The sequence below is a fragment of the Globicephala melas genome, chromosome 4, assembly GCF_963455315.2.
Source record: "Globicephala melas chromosome 4, mGloMel1.2, whole genome shotgun sequence".
Classification (NCBI taxonomy): domain Eukaryota; kingdom Metazoa; phylum Chordata; class Mammalia; order Artiodactyla; family Delphinidae; genus Globicephala; species Globicephala melas.
In genome coordinates, this window is record NC_083317.1 from 60,120,396 (window position 1) to 60,146,815 (window position 26,420).

At 43.9% G+C, this 26,420-nt stretch overlaps 1 protein-coding gene and 1 non-coding gene across 3 annotated transcripts in view; both read right to left on the reverse strand.

Moving 5' to 3' along the window:
* Window positions 1-16,213, reverse strand: part of DRD3 (dopamine receptor D3) — a 36,523-nt gene extending 20,310 nt beyond the window's left edge. For both annotated transcript variants that reach the window (XM_030836844.1, XM_030836843.2), the window contains exons 1-2: window positions 15,944-16,213; window positions 4,497-4,609 (exon numbers count right to left, since the gene is read on the reverse strand). In XM_030836844.1, coding sequence (XP_030692704.1) covers window positions 4,497-4,609; window positions 15,944-16,213 — 383 coding nt within the window. The remainder of the gene's footprint in view (window positions 1-4,496; window positions 4,610-15,943) is intronic.
* A 1,145-nt stretch (window positions 16,214-17,358) lies between these two features.
* TRNAE-UUC (transfer RNA glutamic acid (anticodon UUC)) lies at window positions 17,359-17,430 on the reverse strand. Its single transcript has one exon. It is a non-coding gene; the product is annotated as a tRNA-Glu (tRNA).
* Between the last annotated feature and the right edge of the window lie 8,990 nt (window positions 17,431-26,420).

Below are 26,420 nucleotides of genomic sequence, written 5' to 3' on the forward strand. Positions count from 1 at the left end.
AGGGGTGTGTGTGTGAAAAGAGGAAGGTGCGTCCCGGGGAAGTGGCAGTGGGGGAGGAAGGAGGCTGGGCTGGGTGGGAGGACCTGAGTCTAACTCCCCGCCTGGGTTTAATGAGCCCCCGAGCTCTGTGAGGGCTGCTTTTCACCACCTTTTATTTGGTCAGACAGGGGGCTCAATAAATCTTTAGTTCCGTGGACTCCCCTCACGGAATGGTTGAAGGAGAAAGCTTTTTGCAAATGACTGGAAAGCCCTTTGCAAATATAAAGTGCTTATTTAGATGCAAACTAAAAATCCAAGGTGCCTGTGACTCATCTGGTACCTATTGTGCTCGCTGCAGAGACGCGGAGGCTTGCCTGTGTGATGGGTGCCGTTTGAGAGCCACTTAAAGAACTCCCTGGTGAATGAATTTGGTTGCATTATTCCTGGGCTCCTTGCGGAGGACTCGAATTCTCACCGCTTGCTCGGATCTTGTCCTGCTCCTTTGACACTTTCTCAGCCCTCTCCCCGAGCTAGTTCTGACCCAGGATGTGGCGGGAGGGGGCTGGCCTACTGGGAGGCAAGGAGCCAAGGGCGGGTTAGGGGGTTGTGCTCACCCACTCTGCTTTTTACAAAAGAAAAGGCGGCATTAATCCCAACATCCAGAGCTATGCCTACGAATCTAATGACAATGGCATTACTTGCTTTCAAAACCCCTTTTATCATTTCCTTTTCTTTCCTATCTCTTACCACCCTGTTATTACAGATCAGGGCTTCATGACCAAAAAATGCTGAATCCATTTGGTCAAGTTTGTCAGACGGGTGACTAGCATTGTGTGAAGACCAAAGGTCTGCATGAATGACTGCATTTTTAATGAATTGACCAACTATTTGGCATCCCATGAACAGAATTTAATGCTGTGTACTGCAAACTGCTGTGAAGGATAATGGAGACGGCTTTTCCAAGGCCTATTTTCAGTCCTAGAAGAGAAAGGAGGCTCCATTTGAAGTTTGGTGAGGATTGGTTCCTATAGACCTACAGGCCAAGAGGGCTGCATCCTTGTCCTTTGCGGTCTAAGGCAGGACCTGTTCCTCAGGTTGCAGGTAGGTGAATGGTATGCATTCTGGGAGTTCTCCCCGTATGGGACAGAAGCCAGTTCAAGGTTTGTTCTTGTTGGTTGTATCTACTAGGTGGTGCAAGTAGAAGCGTGTGTTAAGCATGACCGCTGCCAACAAAATGGTGCTTTTGTGCAAGTTACAAAAAGATACCCTCTCCTGGCTGGTAAAGGGCACCCTCTCTTGGTTTCCTCAAGGCTTGGCAATGAAGCCCTTGGCTGAATTCAGTTCCCACACTCCAGGGCACAGCCCGCACAGCCTCACCTGCCAGCGGCATGTGTGAGAATGTGTGTGGGTGGAGTGTATAGGCCACACTTTCCAAGATGGTAGAGGGTAGGGTCGGACCTGGAAGGCTGGGAGGGGGCTGTCCCAGAGCCTCTTCTAGAAGCTCTCTTTATACAGTTCTTCCCTCCCTCCTCCAAGGCTGATCTGATCCTACTCCCTCATGTCCTTTCTGAAGGTGCATATTTGTGATATAAGCATTGGCTACCCTCAGGCAGGGACCACCGGATTCAGGATTCAGTTAATATTCCCTTTTTTTGGCCGCGCCAGGTGGCTTGCGGAATCTTAGTTCCCTTGCCAGGGACTGAACCTGTGCCCTCTGCAGTGAAAGCACGGAGCCCTAACCACTGGACCGCCAGGGAAATTCCCTGGTTTAATATTCCTTGTTCAAAGCTCTGTAATAGGCACAGCAGGGAGATTCACAGGTAATGAGGAACTAGGATGATATAATAGTTTGGGGTGGTGGAGGTGATGCTATAGCAAACCAGATGCAGTCTATTACTTCTGTAAATGATATATTTCTGAGAGCATGTACTAAAACATGTACTAAATGTTCGTAAATCACACAAAAGACTTAGATGTTATTGGAGGAATTCTGTTCTCAGAGAGCTAAAAATATATAAAATCACTAACTATCCCTTCACTTTTTAACAGCTTTATCAAGATATAATTTGCATACCACACAATTCATCTAAGTATACAACTCAATGTGGATTTTTTGGGTATATTTACAGTTATGCAACTGTATCCCTTTATTTTTAACACATTCTTTAATGGTATTAGTTTCAGCATATGGACACGTTCTTTAATTTTCCTTCTCAGGCTAGCCAATCAAGTAATAAAAGTCAAGTGATAGCCAAGCAAATGATAAAAGTCAAAGCTCACCGAGTTGTCTGGTTGGGTTTGCAGTATCACTAGAGGATAGGGTTTTCATGCCCATTCTTCGGTTACACACATGCAAGGAAGTTTAGGGCTGTTGATACAGAGGGCACAACAGTGGGTCACGTGAATGTCACACTTGGGGATGTGAGGAGGACGTGTATTAGGACTCCTGCAAAGGGAGCCTGGAGATGCCACAAATGGTTACAGAGGAAGCACTGTGAGAGTACAGGGGTGACTGAATTAAGCTGTAGACATTTGGAAGGGTTTCACGGAAAAGGGGGGCCAGTGTGATCGGCCTTGGAGCACGAGAGGGCTAGAGGGCAACCCAGAAAGAGATGAGATTGAAAAACTAACGTGAGGCCATATTGTGGAAAACTTTGAATCTTAGGCTGTGAAGGTAACTTCAGTTTTTATTCCACAGGCCAGGGAGACACTGAAGGGTTTTGAGTAGGGCAATAGCCATTCGGGCTTTACTTCTGGGGGAATAATTCTGAGAGTGGTTGAAGGGCCAATTAGGAGGCTGTGGCAGAAGTCTAGGTGGGAGGTCATAGGAGCCCCAAATAAGCAGGTGAGGTAAGAAGGGAAAGATAGGTCACATTTGGAAAGCATTTCAGAAATAGAGTCTGTAAGCGTTGATTGCTTAGATGTGGGAGATGAGGAAGAGAAAGGTGTCGAACAAAATCCAAGTTTTCAGAAGAATGATGTTGTCAGTAAGAGATCATCAAGTCAAGATGGTTTGGTGCTGTGATGGTTTGATGTTTTGGTTTTTAACATTTTGCCTTGTAGGAGCCAGTGGTATATCCAGGAAGTAATGTGGTCTGGATATCAGGGGAGAAATTAGGGGTGAGGCTGGAGATTTGAGGAGCCTTAGCACAAAGCCTAAGATTGTTAGCTTGGAGATAGACATGAATTCAAATCCTGACACTGCTTCTCCTCAGCTGTGTGACTGTGCAAATTCCTTAATTAGTCTAAGAAGCTGGAAATGAAGATAGTAATAGTACCTGAGAGTTGTTGTGAAGAGGAAACGAGTTAAGGCTTTGCTGTTGGCGCTATGGAGTGGATGGATAATATTCCTGGGAGAGACTGTAGGAAAAGAAGAGGTGGACGGGGACTTGGAGAAGGGAAGATTGGAGGCTCTTTTTTTTTTTTTTTTTTTTTTTGCGGTACACGGGCCTCTCACTGCCGTGGCCCCTCCCGTTGCGGAGCACAGGCTCCGGACGCACAGGCTCAGCGGCCATGGCTCACGGGCCCAGCCGCTCCGCGGCATGTGGGATCTTTCTGGACCGGGGCACGAACCCGTGTCCCCTGCATCGGCAGGCGGACTCTCAACAACTGCGCCACCAGGGAAGCCCTAGATTGGAGGCTCTTGACTGGCAACAGGGGCCATAAGCTCGAAAGCGACTTCCTTTCTCCAGGGCGCTCAGTGTCCTTGGAAAGCCATGGCAGATGTCCTTGGAGCCATGGCAGATCTAAGACTCAGGGAGGGGAAAGGGGAAGAGGAGAGGAAACTGAAAGAGAGGGGAAGAGAGGAACAGAGGTCCCCAGAGCCGAGGCGGTACACTCTTAGGGATAGAGAATGATGTTACTCTGGTGGAACACACAAAGGCTCTAGTCAAAATCCCAGAACTCCACTCCAGCAACCAAAAGGCAATTCTAAAAAACATTGTTCTTTACTTGTTTTTCTTAAACTCTATGAAGGAAATAAATAAATAGGGCACAGCCACATCTTCTAAAATTACCATTCTCCACTCCTCTCTCCCTCCTCACAGGTACTCCCAAGCTCCCAAGCTTTTCTCTCCCCTCTCTGTCTTTTGCCCCTGCTCTATCTCCCTCCCTTTACCAAAACACAATAACAACAGGAACAGTCTCTCCTAACTGTGTCAGCTCATCTCACCTCTTTGTCCCCCTCACCTTTTCTCCCCACAAAAAATTAGGAATCACAAAAGCCCCAAGGGTGGTGGAAAAGCAAAACCAGAATCCTCTGGGGGAAAGGAAAGCTTATAGGATAGTTATTTCTCTCCTGTCACAGGAGTTTCCTCTCACCTACAAACCATCGCTTAAAAGAAAAAGAGAGAAAAGAAAATGTCCCAGAGTTAAGTTGTACATGGCAGTGACCCCAGTGCCATCAGATGCAAAGCCTGTGCCTTGAATATAGCAAGAGCAGCTTCCCTAGGTGGTTTCCCCCACCACCTGACCTAGGCCACCTCTCTCCTAAGTCTGGAAGGGAAGCCCAGCCTTACCTGTCGATGCTGATGGCACAGAGGTTCAGGATGCTGGCTGTACACATCATGACATCCAGAGTGACGAAAACATCACAGCAAACTCGGCTGAAATTCCAGACTCCGCCTGTCACCTGGGTGTCAGAGACAAGGATGTCAGTGTTTCCCCCCAGCGAAGAGACAGCAACCCACTCGACTCTACCACCTTCCCTAGGCTGCCCTGCACAGATGCAGACATGCCCATCCTGTTGGTACAACATCATTACCAAGGGTAGGTAGGCATCGAGGGACTGTCAGGCTGCCCAAGACTGGTCGCCCAAGAAAGGACAAATCCATGTTAGTGCTGGAAGGGATCTTCCAAATCAATTAGTCCAGCATTTCTCAAAGTGTGGTCCACAGCGGGGTGCTCATTAAAGATGTAGATTTCTGAACCCTTCCTTAGACCTCCTGAGCCACAGTCTCTGGATCTGGGGCCCATGAATCTTCGTTTTTAAATAAATAAATCCCCCTGTCTCCCATCACACCAAGGTCTGTGAATTGCTGATCTGGTTCAAACTCAGGAGGCAACTAAAGGTCATCGTGGTTAAGTGATACGCCCATAGATGCACAGCTGGGAGTAAAAGAACTTGGGTGACTGCCAGATGTGTGCACCGTGCCAAAACTGCCTCTCTGAAGCCCTCCCCCCAGTGGAGAGCTCACCATATACCAGGAAATAAACTGAGAACACATTTTTCATCAAACTTACCTCCAAAATGAAAATCTGTCTGGCTTCCGGTTTTGAAGCTTTAACAACATCTATAAGAGCCTATGTAAAATAAATTCGTGCTGGTGTGCCTGCCTTCGTCACCATGGTCCCACTCACCAAGAGGTCAGGGGGAAGGTGTGTCCAGGGCATTGGAAAGGGGCCCAGATCCTCTTTACTATCCATGGAATCACTGAGGATGGTTCTGACCTCACGCATTTACACGTGTTCCAAGCTCCATAACTCCTCCGAGTAACACTTACAAGTAAGTCAGGAATTTAGGTAATTTAAGTGATATTCTAGCACATTTCTATTTTCTTTAAAAATTTTTTTACATTACCTAATTGAGCCAGAGAGATATGCTAGGGAGATTATCACTTTCATCCACAAATGCCACTCTTGGGGCCCCCGAGGCTTTTGTGCATTTGTCAGCTTCCCGCCCTTGGGGCTGCCATTCTTGGGCACCATGTTTCTCAAGGGGAAACCTGTGAAGGTTTGTACCCCAGGCTATAGCTGGGTGTTCATGTTATCTCTGCTGGGCAGGCCCAATGGCTATTCAAGAGAAAAGGGAGTGAAACATAGGTACAGTAGCCTCTGAAGTAGGTTCTCAAGGAAAAAAGCTACAAAAAATAGTGCCTGAAGATGCTGTTGGCCCTCTGTCTAATTTTTCTCATCCAAGATGCTGGTTATATCACCAGGCCACTTGACTATACATCATTGTTTTATGGCACTAATGCAAGTTCCTGAAAGGCTCGCTCTCTTTCCCCTTCCCTACTAATTTCTTTCCCCTTAGATTTATTTCCTTTTCAGCATTTGATCTTTTCCCTATATTTGGTCATTTCCAAGCTCTACTATGAGAAACTCTGACCGAAAATATTTTGTTTAAAAGCAACAATGAAAAGTTCAAACTAGGGTTGAAGTCATCATTTTTGTTCATTTAGTTGTGGATTTACTTTCTCTCTTTTAGTCCAACCATTTGGCTCTATGTAAATAAAAGCTTAATATGAATTTTAAAGGAATTCTGAGAATGAAAACTTTTTTAAAGGGACATGTATAGTCATAACACAATAAGAGGAACCAGGATAATAGAAGATGGTTTTGCTCAATCCATAGGACAGTTGTATGCTGTAAAAGCTTCTTGCAAAAGGTGAAATTTGTATACTAAATCTCTTTTAACATTTGTTTACTATGCAATTTACGTCTTAAATTGGGGAAAACCACTTTTTTTTTTGCAAAATTGTGAATGCCTGTTTGTGTACATATGTTGGGGGACAGTGTAGGTGAGAGAGGATAATTAGAACAATAGAAAACTGCAGGCTTGCTGGATGTCCTGTTTGTTCGTTCATTTGTTTGCTCATTTGTCCATTCATTCATTCATAAAACAAGTACTGTGAAACTCCTAATACTTAGTTCATTGGAGGAGGGTATGTTATGTGCTTTAAATTTTTTTAAAAAATTTATTTATTTATTTTTGACGGTGTTGGGTCTTCACTGCTGCGCGTGGGCTTTCTCTGGTTGCGGTGAGCAGAGGCTACTCTTCGTTGCGAGTGTGTGGGCTTCTCATTGCAGTGGCTTCTCTTGTTGTGGAGCACAGGCTCTAGGCGTGCGGGCTTCAGTAGTCATGGCTTACGGGCTCTAGAGCGCAGGCTCAGTAGTTGTGGCGCACGGGCTTAGTTGCTCTGAGGCATGTGGGGTCTTACCAGCCCAGGGCTCAAACCTGTGTCCCCTGCATCGGCAGGCAGATTCTTAACCATTGCACCACCAGGGAAGCCCTGTTACGTGTTTTAAGAGGTTTTTAAAAAAGATCTTCAGGCCCTGTTCTTGAAGAGAACTGGAGAAGCAAGCCATTCTTAAATAAAGTAACTAGAGATCATCATGAGATCCTAATATCATTAATACAAGCTAACATTTATTGAGAACTCAATCTATGTGTGTCACCAACCCATATGACCCATTCCAGAAAGTTCTCTAACTTTGAAACATTGAGTCTGATAACTTGATACCTGAATTTTTTAAAACTGTATATGCTCTTAAAGCTTTTTGAAGACAAATTATACACTTATTTGATAGGAGATTAAATGACTGCAACTTAGTCAACCTGATAGGAGCAGGGACTTTTACTTGTTTGCTGCTGCATCCAGGCTCCTAGAGCAATGCCCAGCCTGCAAGTATATTCTGACAGAAGGAATGACATAATCTGTGTTAATACTAATAATTACCGATGTCTGAACTTTACATACATGGCCTCTATTGCTGATTATGGTCCTGTGAGAGAGGACTACTGTTATCTTCATTGCAGAGAAAGAAACTAAAGCTTGGGGAGGTTCAGTACCTTGCCCAGAGAGGCATGGCTATAGAGGCAGGTGGGGCACTGGAATGTAGGTTGTTACACACCTGCGGTATGGGGGTGTCAGGCGAGGAAGGGGCAGCTGTTGGAAAGGGATGGAAGTGGGTGGCCACAAGGGAGAAGGAGAAAACCTTGTACCATCAAGGATTTTTGTGTGACAGACCGCATCAACCCCCTTCTAGGGAATGAGACGCCCCCTTTTGATTGCTTGTATCCCAGGGTTGTAGAAAAACAGCGCAAAACAGTGGGGGCTACTGACTTTGGGGCCTAGTGAAAGTATGTACCTGGCAGATTTCTTTGGTCCCTGGTTCCTTGAGCCCCTAAGGACCAAAGCCCTCAAGCTGCCCTCTGGCTTCCAGGCCCCCACTGTGCTACCCCATTCTGGCTCTCCTCTCATCCTGTCTCCAACTCTGCCAGCAAAATCCCCATTCACTCCTTGATCTCAGCTAAGTGTCAAGAAGAAAACAACCTGATTAGCTAATTTAAGTAATTCTCGCTAAGGTGCCATCACTTGGTTTTCCCTAATTGGTGGGATGTGTAATGGAAACACTTAAGTCCTCCAGCCAAGTAAATAATAGTGAAAGATCAATAAAGAGCTGAAAGGGCCAAGAACATGCTAAGTAACTATTACAGCAACCAAATGAGGTAAATGTTCTTTCCAATTTATAGATAAAGAAATGGAGTCTGAGAGGGGTTGAATAATTTGCCTAAGGACACATAGCTAGTAAAAGTAGCTGGGGGCTTCCCTGGTGGCGCAGTGGTTGAGAGTCCACCTGCCGATGCAGGGGACACGGGTTAGTGCCCCTGTCCGGGAAGATCCCACATGCCGCGGAGCGGCTGGGCCTGTGAGCCATGGCTGCTGAGCCTGCGCGTCCGGAGCCTGTGCTCTGCAACGGGAGAGGCCACAACAGTGAGAGGCCCATGTACAGCAAAAAAAAAAAAAAAAAAAAAAGTAGCTGGAATTTCAAACCCTTAATATCAACCATTACTCTGTTTTGCCTCTCAGAGGTCAGCACCCCGACACGCTGCTTCTGGGAAGTGTACAGTTTAACTCCATTCTCATATCATAGGAGGGAGAAGAGTTGGCATTGGTCCGTCTACCCACCCACATAGCCGGTGTTCACTGAGGGCTCATTATAGGGCTGATACCTTGCTGGGGTGGGTGTACTGAAATGAATTAAACCTGTTTTTGTTCCCAGGGCCTCAGAATATAGTATCTGTGTGTTAGGGGGAGTCATGTGTGAATGGGAAGGGATGAACTGAGGGCCCAGGAGATGGACGCTAAGAAAATAACTATGATACAGTATGATAAGTGCTGACAGTGAGACGAGTACTACAGAGTATTGGGAGAACATGAAAGGTAAAGTGATTTTTGAAATTAAAGGAGAAGCAAAGCAAAGCAAAAAAAAAAAAATCTGATGGATTTAAGGCTTTTTAGAAACATGATTCTACCTTCTTCCTAAATTTTAATGAATAAAACTCACTTTGGAATTAAACAGCGGTCAGATGGTGTTACTCTCACTTGCTAATGAATATAACTAACTCCCTTTGGCAATACAGAAGGTGGGAGAAGCAAGAGTGTCTTCAGGTACTGAAGTTGGCTATTGATTTTCAACAGACACAGCCTAAGGCAGCATTTCCCAAATTTTCTGATAAGGCAGCAGTTCCCAAATCACCTGAGGCTCTTGTTAAAATGATTCTTAGGCCCTACTCAGAATAATGTCCCTCCAGTGATTTTTGCTGCCTGGGAGGGTTGGGAAATGCTGGCTCTAGGGGGTGTGGGGGCATGACTTTGTCCCTAAAGAATATATATATAGATATAGATATCTATATCTATATCTATATCTATATCTATATCTATATCTATATCTATATCTGAGTCACTTTGCTGTACAGCAGAAATGAACACAAATTGTAAATCAACTGTACTTTAGTAAATTTAAAAAATATATATATATTAAAAAAGAAAGAGGGCTTCCCTGGTGGCGCAGTGGTTGAGAGTCCGCCTGCCGATGCAGGGGACACAGGTTCGTGCCCCGGTCCGGGAAGATCCCACATGCTGCGGAACGGCTGGGCCCGTGAGCCATGGCCGCTGAGCCTGCGCGTCCGGAGCCTGTGCTCCGCAACGGGAGAGGCCACAGCAGTGAGAGGCCCATGTACCACAAAAAAAAAAAAAAAAAAAAAAAAGAAAGAAAGAAATGGTTGTCCCTAGAGCCCCTTAAGCATTCTTTATCCCTTGGATGCCTTTGGCCTCATAGTTCCTTCTCAGAAGAATGTTTTTAAATGCATGAAATAAAATACAGTGGATCACAAAGGATAGTGATTATATCAAAATATAGTTACCAAAGTTTTTTTTAAAAAAATATGTGATTCTTTAAGAATGCACTAAATGACAAGACCTAGTAGTTTCGAAGCACTGATGAGTGTAAATGGTATTAGGGGTCTGCAAAAACTGTAATGCGATTTGAAAATATAAATATCTGTGATTTCCACCGGGGACGCTAAGGATTTCTTCTGCTGTGGGTTGATGCTGACATTCATAATTGAAGGAAGTGCTTAATTTCGGTTTAGTGAAAATAAAGAAGTAATTTTATTTATATCCAAGTTGATGGACTCCTCAGGTTAAGAACTCCTTTTCTAAGGGATGGATTTTTAGTTGTTTGTGGGAGATATCCAAGGAGCAAAGATGGAATTACTTCTCTAATTAACCTCTTCATTCCATTTTTGTTTGCCACATTTGAAATCCTTTTTTTCTTCCTCCCTCCCTCCCTCCTTCCTTCCTTCCTTCCTCCTTTTCTTTTTTCTTTTTTTTGCAGGAGGGGATTGCTGTGGGACAAAATAGGGTACTAAATAAGGATTTTTCACTTCTCTGAATCCCAATTTACTCATCTGTGAAATGGGGTTTTTACAGTTTAGTGGTTCCTACCTGTCAGTTTGTAGCAGATGGCCAGCTGGCTGCACAAATCAGCTGGGGTGGGAATGGGCCTGGGACTAAGGACTTGTTACAGTTGGTATAGACTTTCAGGACCACCCCTAGAAGTTCTGGTTTGGTAGATCTGGGGTACACCCATCAGTCTGTATTTTGAACAAGCAGCTCCCCATCATAAAGGTTTAGCTCAAAGTTTAGGTTCATGAGAGTCATGGAGGAGCTCTTTTAAAGTGCAGACCCTGAGGCCCATGCCCACAGAGAATCCCGGTCACTGGGATGTGGCCAGAAATTTCTTGAGGTTGGATCATACTTTAGAAATGACGGCAGAAATACTCTCCAAGCCCTTCCAGCTTTCACAGTCTATGACTTCCAGAAAAATCCAGACTTTGTTGAAGAGACTGTGAGAACCCCCTGCTTTTGTTTTCCAGTAGGGAGCTTTTAAATTGCTATCATCTGGGGTTTTTTGAACAATGGTAAAATTCTTCTTAAAACAGTCTTTATTTTTAATAATCAACATCATTACGAGTCCAAAGGCACCTGTCTCCCAAAACAGCACTGCTTCTTCCTGCCATCATTCTCTGACCTTCGATCAGGCTCTCTATGGCGAGTTTCCCTGCCTGAACCCACTTGGCACTCTTTTGCTTGTTTATATTCCCTAACCCTCAAATCTTTTCTCCAGTCCACACTGGGACCCAAGTACTCTGACTTTAGTATTCTAAATGTCCCCCTGGTTGCTTACGCTGCCTTTCTGCCCTGATACAAGTGTATTAAACATCACAAAAGGTGCTTAACCAAGTGGAACAAAATGGAATGTTGGTGCTTAGAGAGGGAGCTCCAAACAGATTGCAGCTTCTAGAGCAGGAAATTAAAAACTTGAGAGCGAATCTGAGATAGAACTCTTTGGTACAGAACAGAAAAGAGTTTTCATGAAAATGCTGCAAACTGAATTACAGAGATGGCCAGACCAGGGCTCTCTGGAATATAATTTACTCTGAGGTCACCTGCATGGCTCTTGTCCTCAACTTCTCTGCTAGGCCTGAGGACTGAGGAAACTGAAGAAGGTCAGTGACGGGCCCCCGCTAGTCCCTTTTAATATATTGTCCAGGCCCAGTCTTCTGTGTACCTTCATGATGAGAATGGTACCAGCGAAGGCCACTGTGGTGCATACTTGCTGACTGTCTTCTCTCCTGTTTCCAATAGTCCTTGGATTCCACTGGGAATCCCTGAGATTCCTGAGCAGTTGATGTGGTCTATGGAAGGTACACATAACCTATGCTAAACTGACTATTCTATTCAGTGATTAGTTCAGAGAAAATCGTGTGCCATAAGCCAGTCCAATCCAAGTACATCTTGACACTTCTACTAGAAATTCTGGGACCTGGATTTTCTCTTTTGCTGTGAATGGTGTGGTGGACACATGTGAGGTCTACAGCTTACCCTTTGCCTGTGGATAAGGTCAGTATATGGAAGAAGACAGAGCTGAGAGAACTGTAGAGAAATGGAACTGGAGCCCTGTTCAAATTGTGCCTGCAGCCCACCCTACCACAGGACTTTTTTTTTTTGTGGTATGCGGGCCTCTCACCGTTGCGGCCTCTCCCGTTGCAGAGCACAGGCTCCGGGCGCGCAGGCTCAGCGGCCATGGCTCACGGGCCCAGCCGCTCTGCGGCACGTGGGATCTTCCTGGACCAGGGCACGAACCCGCGTCCCCTGCATCGGCAGGCGGACTCTCAACCACTGCGTCACCAGGGAAGCCCCCACAGGACTTTTAAACTTGCTGGTATGAGAGCCAATGCATTCTGTTCATTGTTTAAGTCAATCGGAGTTAAGGTTTCTTTTACTTAACAATAAAATTGTCTAAACTGAGATATTTATAGATCACACTTTTTAGTTATCGAAGCATTTTTTTCAGTTGATGACAGTTGAGCCTAAATCAACCTTGTGAGGTTGGGAAAGTGTAGTTGTCACTTTCATTTTATTCATTTAACTCCACGCCTTCTGACTCCCAATTCTGAGTCTTTCTCACAGCACAACCTTGCATCAGAATAACATTCATCCCAGTGAATTCCAGAAGAAGCACAAAGTTATATGACATTTTATTGCCTACATCACCCCCACATCTTTTTTAATAAAACCCACATTTTCACTTTTCCTTTTCTATCCTCCCTTGCATCTAAAAGTGGCCTTATGTTCCAGGTGTAGCCAAATGCAGTTCCTTAGGGAGATGCTTCAAGCCACTCCAAGGAAAGGGCTTTTATTTACTTTTTCTTTTTCTGCCGTCCTCACCCATCCTATTTTTGAGTATGGCCGTGATGCCTGGGGCTATGGCAGCCCTCTTGTGAGTAGCATGAGGAAGTGAGTTTGCCAAGGATGATGAACAGAAAGAATGGGAGTCTGGTCCTTGATGACACCTGAAGCAGCTGAACCAATACCAACAGAACTCCTTCCTCCAGAATTCTGTTTATGTGAGAAAAGGAACTCCTATTTGTTTAAGCCACAGTGAGTCAAATTTTCCAATATTTACAGTCAAAACATCATAACTCGTATATACTGGTGTCTGTCATGATGAGCCAGTTTTCCTCTGAAGCAAGGGGTCTGGCCAATGTGAGCCAATATTCCCTTCAAACAAGATAGATAGATTCAAATCAAAGCACAGGAAGCTGGGAACTTGACATTTAATTTGGCCCCCTCATGGTGTTCTTATGTTTGTTCTGTCCTCCTGGGTGCCCTCAAACCTCCAGCAGTCTCTGTGGTCAACACTGCATCCTTTCCTCTTTTCAAGGGAGCTCTTTGGTATGATCTTCTAATTACTAGACCAGCTACTCATCATTAGGACAAGTTAGTGAGAGTAACACTTTTTGCTCTTCTCTGAGACATGTGAATTTATATATTCACGATCACTTTAAGAGCTCAAAGTGCTCTTTTCTCTCGTTAAAGCACCCAGTCTACTTCTGAGGTCCACAGAAAGCAGGCAGGCATTTAAGTCTAAGGGAAATATACAGACTGGGGTGGGATAGGGAGACCTGATCCTTTGGAATAGAGCCTTCTATTATCTTAACTGGTTGTCTGTTAATGATGGCTACCTAACGTCATATTCTGTCTTTTATTGAGACAGACCCTTAGTTGACTGTTGGGGAAAGTGACGTAGAGATACTAAGCTGCAATTACTGGAGCCTTGAAGCAAGTGGGTAGGACCAAAAAGAGGTCACAAAGCCCATTTCCCGGTGGAGAGATGTCTCTGCTCCCCCACATCTTTTTTGTATGATTTTAAACTTATGTGACCATACTCTTGACTCTTGATTACTGAACACCTACCTGTTATAAATAACCTGTTGAACAGAGGGCATCTTGGTTTTAATGAGGGAAGACAAGAGCTCCAGCAGAGCTCTTCTCACAGGGGAAAACCCATAGATACAACCTGCAGAGAGTCCACTAAGGCCTTTTGCAAGATTTCATGCTGGCCCTCTGTTGCTCAGTTGCTCCTCTATGCTCAGCAGTAGAGCGAGCGTACCACCCATACTGGCAGGTGTGGCTAGAAGGGGATGCCAGGGGTATCTAGTGTGAGAAGGTCACAGTGTCCATCTCCTATACCCGTATCTACAGAGGTTTTCCAATATAATCCATTCAGAGTCCTGGAAGCAATCACAAATGGACAGCAAATGAGTGCCCTGAGTGCACAGACACCAAAAGCCTGGTTTTATTTCAGAGGCCATTAAAATGCTTATCAGAGTGAAGGTTCTCTTCCTGCCTTTCTTTCTGACATTCATCCTCTGGCAGGCATAAGAGTCCTTGTAATGTATAGGGATGGACAGAAACACTTTTGAGGAGGGTGTGGTGATGTTCTGAATCATTGACTAATCCATCCACACTGGCTTGTAGCACCTAAAGTCTGCCTCACTCTTGAACAGAAATATCATATACTTCTAACTCCTTTTCAGTATCCTTATTAAAAAATAAAATAAAAGCAAATAGTTCATTGTAACAATAGATGTAGCTGCAGATGATATAAGCAGGAATGGCCCATCTAATGCATACATTGCAGACCAGATTCATTTAATCATTCATACATCAAATATTTATTTAGTACATATTATGTGCCAGGTAGTATGTTTGGACTACAGGGAAAAAAAGAACAAAGACATAGCTTCTGACTTCAAGGATGTCTTGGCCTAATTGGGTTGACAGAAAGGTCAAGATAATTACAAGACCCTTTGACATCAAGATAATCCTAACTGGGAAAAATTAACGCATATTTTTTTCTCTGAGTATTCCTTTAGGCTTTAAATCTATCCCAATCAGCCTAGTTGTTCTTATTCTTTTCCTTTCCTTTTCTATCTCCTTGATTTCTTTCCTTAATGTCTCCCCATTGAGATCATAAGTCTAATTTTAGTTCCCAGTCATTCTTTAATATGGTTACTCACCTAAGCAGTCTATGTTCGAGGTTTTTGTTCTCCTGTGATATGTCATACTTAATTAACTGTCATCTTCACTATTAATATTAACTGAGATATTAATTTGATGAATTTTAATTTCTCTTAATCATGGCATCATTTTGAGCCTTCATTGGATACCTTTTTAGAATGATACACAGTGCAGAGGAGAAATATTAATAGGATATTAAGGGTTTAAAAAAAACTCTTTAGTAATTGCATGTTTTCCTGGTAGGAATATCTGTTTCTTGAACAGGTGTAGGCACCCTGATTTCCTTGTTAGCAAATGGATGTTTTGTCTTGATCACCTCCTGACTCTGTTTTGCACTTTCAAATGAAAATACTTTCAAATTTAAGAAATGTTTCTCTCCGGCAGAATTCTCCAGGGTCTGCTGCATTATCTAACTGGTGAGGGAGGCACCAAAAATATAAATTTGGTCTTTTCCTTTGGAAGCGGAGTCTGCGGAGAGCTGGTACCCAGGAGGAAAATGCTGAGTCCGAGGGCAACTGAACCATCAGAAGTCTGATCTATCTGCAGACTGTTCCTGCTCTCTTTTCCTCTCATTCAGTTAAAAAAGAAAATTGCTTTTTTAAAAATTAATTCCTCTGCCCCTACATGCCTCCTGCACATCGCCACCCCTATATACATTGAAACACTGATGAGGATGGCCACTGGACTGCTCCCACCCCACCCCCCGTATCTTTGCAACATGACTGGCACAGAGAGTAAGCCTGTGCATTTCTAGGACAAGTCCCATCACTCAAGTCCAGTCACCTGGATGCTGGAGGCCTGGGGAGAGAATCATTCCCAGCTCCCTGGTTCTGACGTGGGCAAGTGATGCTGGAATAATGATGCTCTCAGGACCTTCAGGTCCCTCATGAAAGGGCGAATGGCAGGAGCTGTCCTTCCCTCCCTAGACCCTGGATCATGGCAGGGAGCATTCTGACCCCAGATGCCAGGAGCTCACGGAAGACAAAGACAAGCACGGTCACATGGGCAGCTTGCACTTGCGACCTACTCACCTCCAGGTACACCACCCAGGGCATCACCAAGGTGGCCACCAGCAGGTCTGCCACGGCCAGGCTCACCACCAGATAGTTGGTGGTGGTCTGCAGGGCCCTTTCCTTCAGCACGGCCACACACACCAGACCATTTCCAAAGATGATGGCCAGGATGAGCACGCAGTAGGAGAGGGCGTAGTAGGCATGTGGGCGGGCCCGGCTGGCCCCGGTGGAGTTCTCCGCCGCACACGTGGTGTTGATGTGGCCCCCCAGCTGGCTGAGAGGCGCCATAGCCCGGAGGGAGAGGAGGGACCCCGACACGTTTACTGAGAGGAGATAGAAAACAATGTCGGTCAAGTCAGACTCTTTGGAGCTTGGCTGCTTTGGGTACATTTTTTGATTCGATACATATTTTGGTGAGCACTTTCTATATGCTGGGCACTATTCTAAGCCCTGGATATACAGCAATGAAAAAAATAGAAAAAAATCCCTGCCCTCATGAAGCCTCCATTCCAGAGAAGACAGTAATAAACAAGATAAATCCAAGATGTGGTATGTTTGATGATGACATGTATTTTGGAGAACAAAAAAGTAGGGAAGGGGGTGAGGACAGGGTGAGGATGGTGTGTGTGTGAGTACTTAGGTAAGCAGGAAGCCCTCGTGGAGGTGGTGACAGTTGAGTCACGAACTGGAGGACCTGAGGAAGCCCACTGTGCTGATAGCCAAGCAGGAGGAATGGCAGGTACGAAGGCAGGGCGGCAGGGCGGCTGGCAGGTGGAAGGGACAGCAGGGAGACCAGTGGAAAGAGCCGGGTGAGGCAGGGGCAGAGTGGAAGGGTGTGAGGTTGAGAGGTCGTGCTGGGCCATTGAAAGAACTGTGCTTGGACTCTGAGTGAGATGGGGAGCTGTTGCAGCATTAGAAACCCAGCTCTACCACTTCCAAACTCTGGGGTCTTGGGCATGTAACTTCACCTCTCTGAGCTTCAGTTTCCTCCTCTGTAAAATGGGGGAAATAATGGAGCTCGTCCCACAGGGATTTTGTGAAGATGAAATGAGCTATTACATGTGGAAGATGTTGACAGTCATGCCCGACACCTAGAAAGCTATTCAAGTCTTAGCTCTTTTTCTCTGATTGGTCTGTTTCTCTTAGCTTCCCAGCCCCTCTCCTTGTCTCCTCCCTCCCTGTCTCTCTTGCCCGCATTTGCCTTTCCCATGCCTCCCTTCACTTACTTCAATCTCCCATCCTCTCTCTTGGGTCTTATGTAGCAGGACATGGTGGGTTTGGGAGACTCGGCTGTGGGAGAAAATCTCAAGAATAATGGGGTTTAGAGGAAGTACAGTGGTTTTTATATTTAGGGAAAATCCATGTACCGAACTTTATTTGAAACCTCCTAATTTTTTTTTTGTGGCTGCACCATGTGGCTTGTGGGATCTTAGTTCCCCGACCAGGGATTGAACCCAGGCCATGGCAGTGAAAGTGCCAAGTCCTAACCACTGGACCACCAGGGAATTCCTGAAACCTCCTAATTTTTAAAGACTCATTACTAATTTAAAAAATATTTAAGCCTTATGAAGTCTCCCATCTCCCTTCACCCCAAAATCCCACATCCATGGGCCAATGACCCACGCATCATCAGTTTTCAATCTCTGACCTAGTCCAATGCCCTCACTATTCAAACAGGGAAACTGAGACCCAGAGAGATGATTAACAAATCTTAAGTCACAGCTTCTTAGCGGCAGAACTGGCACGCAGGCCTTCCAACGCCCTCCTTTGACATCTGAAAGCCATAGCAACTGTCACATCACTAGCCCACTGGGAAAAGCCAATCCTCCAACCGTGGGGACTTTGGACATAGCGTGGGAAAAGCAACAGAGCCCATTGGTTGCCCCCATGACACCAACCTGTTGGGGCCAGAAGAGACTCTGGGCTCTTAAAGCCAGGTTTGTGCATGTCTGTGGGGGACAAAAGTCATTGTGTCCTGAAGAAAAATGTGGAAATGACTTTGTGCCAAGGGTAGCAGTGCATCAAAGCCACATGCTGGGGGAAGCACAAGGCTTATAGCCTATGGTAGGACCCTGAGACTTGGGTAAGAGTGACTCCTGCCCTGGGCGCTGTGCTTCCGAGGGCTCCACGTTGGACCCCATCTGGTCATATCCTTCCTAGAGGATGAGGTCGTGCTCTCCCATGGCACCAAGGAGAAGATCCATCGAGTCCACACTCCCATTCTAGACCATTCTCTTGGTACCAAGGTCTCAGGATTCTCTGCCCAAACTGCTTGGAGCCTATTTCTAGGGGAGCACCAGCCTCATTTTGGATGTGTCACCCTGAAGGAAGACTGTGGCATGTGTGTGTGGGACCCATGGCTCCAGGGGTAGCTGTTTGGAGGAGCTCAGATGAATAGCTTGGATGTAGCCCAAGGTGTGGAGAGAAGAGGACAGAGTCCCTGGGACAGGAGGTCGGGTGGGGCAGCTTCTCCTGCCCTCTCACATTTTGTGTGGAACTTTTAAGGCCCCGGAACCCTAAATTCAGATCTGGCCTTCCAGATTGTTAAGAAGGCGCCTTTATCAAGGCAGGAGGAGTAAACACTTCATTCAATGGTGTTTGTTAATTATAACTAAAATATTTAGACATGGAGTATATGGGCCTCCATGGGAACTCTTGCTCTAGGCTTGTGGCAGAGGTAGAGGCTGGCTTGGTGGCCAGGATTTGCTCTCAATTCTGCTAACTGCTGCTCTCCTTTGATTAGGAGATTGGCTTAATCCTGGCTGTCATTTTGTATGCTATTTTGAATGTTTCAGCCTGGAATGTGAAAGTGTTAAAATGAACAAATAATTGTAAGGGGCGAGTGATTTGGAATGAATTCAGAGAATTGTTTAAAAAAAAATCGTTCTTTATCTTGGCACACTGTTTGCACTAAATATATTTTAAAGCATAATAATAATTTTTGATAATAATTATAATTTTCTCATTATTCAGAGAAGGGCAGCCACTACCCTGGAGATAGCACTGTTGCTGCCAAGAGCTTCTGGAAAAACACAAAGCTTTCTGATTGTTCAAGGATATTTTCACCTTCGAGGCAGGCTCAGGCCCAGAACGCCTTTCCTTCTGCAACTGGGCCACGTTGGAAATCAATGGCCAGAAATCACTCTTTCCTAGGGTCTGTAGTTGGCTTATGATGTCTTAGCCTCATCTTCCCTGTCAGGTAGGAGGGAGGCATTAAACCTTGGAATATTTGTTACCATCTTGCTGGACATTTTACTCTGCCGAGGTTTGACAGCTACTTAAAAATAGTACAGCTAAGTGTCAATGACTAAACTATATGAAAGGAAACCCTCAACTCTGAAAATCAATTCTGAGCCTGACGTTGTAATCACCATTGCATGAGTTTCTGATTTACTTATTTTTTGCATTGCACTGTCTCTGCTCTTAGATTCTTTAGAGCAGCAGGTGGGGGTAAGCCTTGGTTGCCCAGGCAGTTCCTGATGAGTTGTGGGTGTGAAAGCAGAAAATGAGTGAGATGCTAGATTACTCCCCACTTTTCAGCTTCATTGTTTCAACTTCCTCCCTCCTTAGATTAAAAAAAAATTTTTTTTAACCAGCATTGCTTATATAACACAGAACTGGGCTGGGTTTTCTCCTTTCTTTCTCCTTTCGATAGATATGCTATCAGATAGTAAACTGGTCTCAGGTAGGAGAAGTAAAGAGCCTGGAGAATTCATTAACTTGACAATCACTCTCTAAGTAATTCATAATGATAGCCTGGTTTCCTCATCAGCAAAATCAGGATAATCATACCCATCTATAGGGTTATTGTGCAGTCAACTAAAATTATATACGTAAAGTCTTGGCGCTGTTGACAACTGGGGCTGGATAATTCTTTCTTGGGGCAGGGGGTGCTGTCATCTGCATTGTAGGATTTTTAGCAACATCCCTGACATCTATTCACTAGATGCCAGCAGCACTTCCCCTCGCCCCAGCTGTGACAGTGAAAAAAGTCTCCGACATTGTCAAATGTCCCTCGTGGAGCAAAATTTCTCTCCCCATTGAGATTCGTGGCTCTAACATAATGTCTGGCACGTTGCACTTAAAATATTGTAGCTTTTATTGTTTAAGGGCAAGTGGGAATAGGTGCATTGGTCAAATAAACTACAATTGCAGAGTGTCTAATGGACTTGGAAATTGGGAGATTACTGATGACCTCAGCAAAGAGTGTTAGTTAAGAGTGGATGGAGGTGAGAAAGTGGAGAAGGCAAGGACTAGAAGATTATCGGTGGTCTTACTCTTTTAAGAATCATTATATATAATACTACTTACAAATTTTAACGAGCCTTTGAATTTCTTACATAGTCTTTATAGTTTATTCTAGCATCTCTTAGAGTGAGTGAATAATCTACTTTAAAAAACAGAGGGACAGAGCATGGTCAGGCCCCCATCAGCTATGACATACATCCTGATTTGATGATATTCAGTCCCTCAGTGTGGAACCACAGTCTGCCTGGAACATCTATCTGTAGGTTGTCTCGTCTGGGCTCCTGGTTCCATACCAGGCTCCCATTGAGTTTGTTAAGAAGTTATTTATTAAGATTTACAGGGTTTTAATTGTTTGTTCTCTTTTCTCAAGGCTATCAAGTTAAGCAAAAAACAAACAAGAAAAACAGAAACATCTTGAGTTCTCAACCTCCTTCTAAAGACAATATTCACTACCACTTCTGGCTGCTACTGTGTGCCGGGCACTAGTACTGTATAGATATTACCTCGTTTTAATATTTATAGTAACCCTGAAGGTGGATATTGATATCTTCCTTTTATAGGTCAAAAAATTGAGACTCAGTAACTTTCTTAAGATTACACAATGTGTAGGGGGCTATGTTGAGCCTAGCTTTCATCTTGTGTTTCCCTAAATCCAAAACTTGTGACTTATTTAATGTGTCTGTGCTGGGGGTGGAAGGTGATGTGGGCAGTCATTTCCAGATAGAAATGGTTTTTCCTGAACCCAGAACAAAATGCCTTGATAGCAGGGTCACAAGACCAACTACTTATATCATAGATCTCTGTCTTTTGCAACCTCTAAACTTTCACTCAGTTACATCCTGATCTCTAGTCTCCAGAGCTTTTCTGGCTTGGGGCTTCAATGCAAACTTGCTATATTGCCTGAAAAAATTAATAATTATAGCTAACATTTTATAAGCATTATCTTATTTAAACCTCACAACAACCTGATGAAGGAAATAGGTGCTTATTATTATTATTATCCCCATTTTTGCAGTTGAAGAAAGTAACAGAAAGGTTAAGTATCTTGCTGAGGTCATACACCAGTAATTATGGAGCTGATTCAACCCAAGATCTGTCTGTTTCCAGAGCTCCATGTTCTTAACTTCCCCATTATTCAGGTGAAGGAGACAAGCCTGAAATGGGGGCTAATTTTTTTTTTTTTTTTTCGGTACGCGGACCTCTCACTGTTGTGGCCTCTCCCGTTGCGGAGCACAGGCTCCGGACGCGCAGGCTCAGCGGCCATGGCTCACGGGCCCAGCCGCTCCGCGGCATGTGGGATCTTCCCGGACCGGGGCACGAACCCGTGTCCCCTGCATCGGCAGGCGGACTCTCAACCACTGCGCCACCAGGGAAGCCCTGGGGGCTAATTTTAAAATCTCGCCTTTTCAGAGTATCTTGTGCACATGACCAGACCAAGCTCAGTGAAGTCAATGCAGGTGCACACTGCACATAGAAACAGTGGGAGTTACATTGTCATTATTATTAGAGGTAGTCTTTAGCATTTCTATGGCACCTTATTCTTGAAAATTGCTGTCTAGTTTATTTTCCTACTGAAAATTCACGAGTGCATTGAAATACCTAGCCTATTTATATATTTGGGCACATCTACATTGTTGGTAAATGTACAGAGAAAAAACATATCTGGTTACTGAGATCCAGTAGCTGAGGTAATATAGTTTTTCTTCATTAAACTTTCCCAGTAAAGCAGAACATCCCTACTTTCCATCACAAATTCTAATGTCTGAACATCCTACCATTCTATTCAGAGATAAAATGGGGAACTCAATGGATTAGTCAATCAATCAATAAGCAAATGTTAATTGATGACAAACTTCAATACATTAGAAAATGAATTTAGTATTCGGTAAAAGCTACTTTGTATTTGTTTAAATTCATATTCCATAATAAGCAGGCTTCTGTATAGATTCTTTAATATCAGGCATGCATTCGGATACTGTCAGTGTTTTCTATGCCCAACATCCCTGCACACTGCTAGCCAAGCAGACCCTTGAAAATGTTCAACTATAAATAAACATGTGTCTGAGTAAGAATCTTTCTCATATGGTATCTGCTTCTCTTTGGCTACGAGATCCAATGCTATGTCAAGCAGCGATTCTTCACTCCTACCCATGGACAGACATTTTACTGACCTTTTAGTGTCAGTAAGCAACCCTTTGCTTCACCTGTAAAGTGCAAACAGGCATGCAGAATGTGTTTAGAAATGAATGTTTGTGCATTCATTTTGGTAGTATTTGATTAAACTAAAGGCATGAACTGGAAAAATGACTAATTGCAACAACTTCCGTTGACCCAATGAGCTACAGTAAGTAATGAAAGTCCTACAATTAAACAACAACAATACCCTCAAAATCATACGCCATCAGTAAAGAAAATATACACAATTATCATCTCAAGTACTGCATATCTCTGTTGGGAATAATTGGATTCTGACTTGGAAACAGCCTGACTTAAAATAGACCATTGAAAACAGTGCCTCTCCAAACCCTCAGCCCTGGATTACCAGGGTGCTGAATTGGGGAATTTAAAATAACAGACCCTTCCAATTAAGTAAAACCCTTAAGAGGAAAGCAATCAACTTCCATAAAAATCTCAGGAATAGTAACAGCTTTTTATTTTCCATCTTTTAATTCTGCCTTGATATAGCTTCTAGAGCCCATGAGGATCTAATTTGGGGGGAAAAAAAAGAGAAAGAGAACAGGTTTCTACTGCCCCAAAAATGAGAAGAAAATGAAAACAGTTTCCTCAGGGGTTCAGGTTTTTAAATAAGAGAGGGTACAGAGTTTTAATGCATGTTCTCAGAGAACCACAGAACCCCAAACTGCTTAAATAACCTCTCAGGAAAACACTGTGTATTAAACTAGAAACGAAAAGAAAAACTACTTACCCTGAAAATTTCTTCTGATTTCTGGAGACTGTGGGGTTTAGCACCTCAGCTCCTGCAGCCATTTACTAACAGCAGACATGCCCAAGCAAAGCAAACTTTGCCTTTCCCAAGACACAGAAACTGTGGAAATGAACAGAAAGAAAATCACCCATTTTTGCCTCTCAGGTGAAATCACTTGTGTGCTGCTCTTCCAGCTTCCCTATTAGACCTTACTGCATGTTTCATAGCTGCTTTCGAATGCATCATTTTCTCTAGAGAATTTGGGAGGGACCCTAAACTGAACGTTGCTTGGGTCAGCCCTTCAGAAGCTCTGTCCTTGGTGCTGAAAGAGAGGTGTAGCAGGATCCGTTTTCCACCTCTCTCTTCTCTTTTCCCTCTGTGCCTCTATGTGCTTTGTGCTATGCTTTTTAGTATATGTGTATTTTCCCCTCAGTGCTCTTTTGAATCTCAGTTTTCCCACTGTCTTTACTTCTATGCTTTAATTTCTCTTGAATAATTCTCACCTTCCTTAGTTTAATTGTCATTCCAGCTTTTGGTGGGTGTAAAGATGATTGGTTCAAAAGAATGAGCAGATCAACAAATTGATACCACAAGTGGTTAATAGAAATCAGTACACTTTAAAACACAATTGACAGAATAATTGAACTTGGAGGTGTAAGCCTGTCTTGGAGAAGAAGGTTAAAGGAAATATATTACAGCAGAAGCAAAACTGAGGCATGAAGAATAACTGGTGATAAAGTTGAAATAAGTTTAATACTGTGAGAAATGTTAAATGTTTATTTAGTGGCACTCCTTGTTTTCAGAGAACTTTACAATAACATTTGCCAATTCGTTCTAACTGCTCTTCTGAGGTATATGTGAGTAATTTTTTAAAACTCAACTTTAGAACGGGCTAAAGGGAGATGCCATGAAGGGCAGTCAGTGAAAGTCAGTTTCTGAAGCAGCACTAGAACTTAAACAATCTTAATTCATTGTCACCTGTTCATATAACATTTAACCATGGAATCCTAACTATTCCCTACGTTCTTGTTTTCGATTTCTTTTCCTTCCTTCAGAAAGGGTTGTAATGCTTTTACTACTTTCTCTGCCAACAGTGGATATGTTTGGCAGCTGCAGTCCAGACTGTCATGGGGAAGCTAGTCCCAGTTCAACTATGACAGAGACCTCTGCTGGCTGAGAAAGGCAGCAAAAACAAGGTCTAAATATTGCTATTAATAACAGCCATCATTTATTGAGCATGTACTAGTAGCCAGTCATTTTAATGCATTCTCTCTTTTAATCTTTTCAACAACCCTAAAAGGTAGGTACTGCTTTTCCATTCCTAGTTTATAAATAGGGAAATTGAGGCTTAGAGAGGTTAAACTAATTTCTGAAGGTCACACGGCTAACAAGTAGTAGAGCCAGGGTTTGGATTTGACATCAATTAATTCTGGAGCATGTTCTCTTAACTGCTATGCTACAATTCTTCCAAAGATGGAAAATTTAGATTTCCCAGGAGACTGACAATATGTCATAGAGAATAATAATTATGATGACAAAAATGATGATATCAATGATACAATAATGCTATGGTGACTTATAGTTTATAAGGCATTTTCTAATTCATGCTCCCAACTGCATCTTACATAAATCCTCATGATGCCCATTTTTACAGAGGCTGTTATGGATTGAATTGTATCCTCCCCAAATCCATAATCTCAGAATGTGACTATGTTTGGAAATAAGGGCTTTAAAGAGGTGATTAAGTAAAAATGAGGCCATTACGGTGTGCCCTAATACAATCTGACTGGTGTCCTTATAAGAAGAGGGGGAGACACCAGGGAGACACACACAGAGAAAAGGCCACATGAGAACACAGCAAGAAGGCAGCCCTCTGCAAGCCAAGAAGAGAGTCCTCAGGAGAAACCAAACCTGTCAACAAGTTGATCTTGGACTTCTAGCCCCGAGAAGTGTGGGAAAATTAATTTATGTTGTTTAAGCCATCCAAACTGTAGTATTTTGTTACATAAACCCTAGCAAACTAATACAGAAGTTTAGGAAGGTTAGGTGCCATATCCAAGGTTGCTCATGATTTATGGGGCATAAATGTACTGTTATGTGGCATAAATACATCGAATATGCCCTAAAACTGGAATTTCCAGCTTGAATGTAAACCTCTAGGCTCTTCTTCCCTTGGATTTGGGGACCAAGAGAATATGCACTGTCAGGTGTGGCATGTCTGATATGTGACAGCAGAGAATGTACGAGTAGAATTTAGCAGAATCATATTAAGGAGCTCAGGGTCTTCTTGCTCATTTTCAGCATCATGGTTCCACTTTGAGTATCCTATGTTTATTTTCTTTAACTTATTTTTTTTTTGCGGTACATGGGCCTCTCACTGTTGTGGCCTCTCCCGTTGCGGAGCACAGGCTCCGGACGTGCGGGCTCAGCGGCCATGGCTCACGGGCCCAGCCGCTCCGCGGCATGTGGGATCTTCCCGGACCGGGGCACGAACCCGTGTCCCCTGCATCGGCAGGCGGACGCTCAACCACTGCGCCACCAGGGAAGCCCTTCTTTAACATTTGATGATATCATATCTGATAATAATGCTGTCCTGATAATGCATGAATGTAGCAGGAAAGGTCACATTTCTCAACTTTCTGTGTTGAGAGTACATGGTGTATCCTCACAGAGCAGCCATAAATGTTGCTGGCAGAATTTTCCTCAGCATTTTTGTAATGTCTTTCTTTGGCAAGTTTCAAAGGAAGATAAAGAGGGAAAATAACCGACATGCCCCAAGTCACCCATCTAGGCACTCAACTCAGTCTTGACTGAACTGTCTCCCTAGTAGATTCCCTGACTGCCTTAGGGAACGGAAAGTGGGCGGTGAATAAGGGGGTCCTTTCTCTCAGGACTTCAGTGTAGATGACAGTCAGCAATTGCTCCTTTTAATCTGGCACTTTCCATTCATATAACACTGAACAAGTTTCAATCTTTTAAGTAAACAGAACTCTTATTCGTGATTGGCGTTGAAGATTTGGAGACCTGCCTTCTGGGAAGGACTCCAGGACGCCTACAAAACCGATAAGCTTGGGCAGAAACCAAGAAAAATATAGATCATTCTCATTTTCCTTCCAGGAACCCGTTTCAGTAGCATGACTGGAACATCTTATGTTGCAGTCAACAGTGCTTCCTCAGGGAAGTCTTCATATTCTGAACCTGAACTGGGAGGTTTAGAGCAAGAGTTAAGAGGTGGTGGGTATCTGATACACAGGCATGCTCAGTGGTTTTGTTTGAAAGGATATTGGCGTGAAGTCTGTGGTAGAAATATTCCCCTCTAGT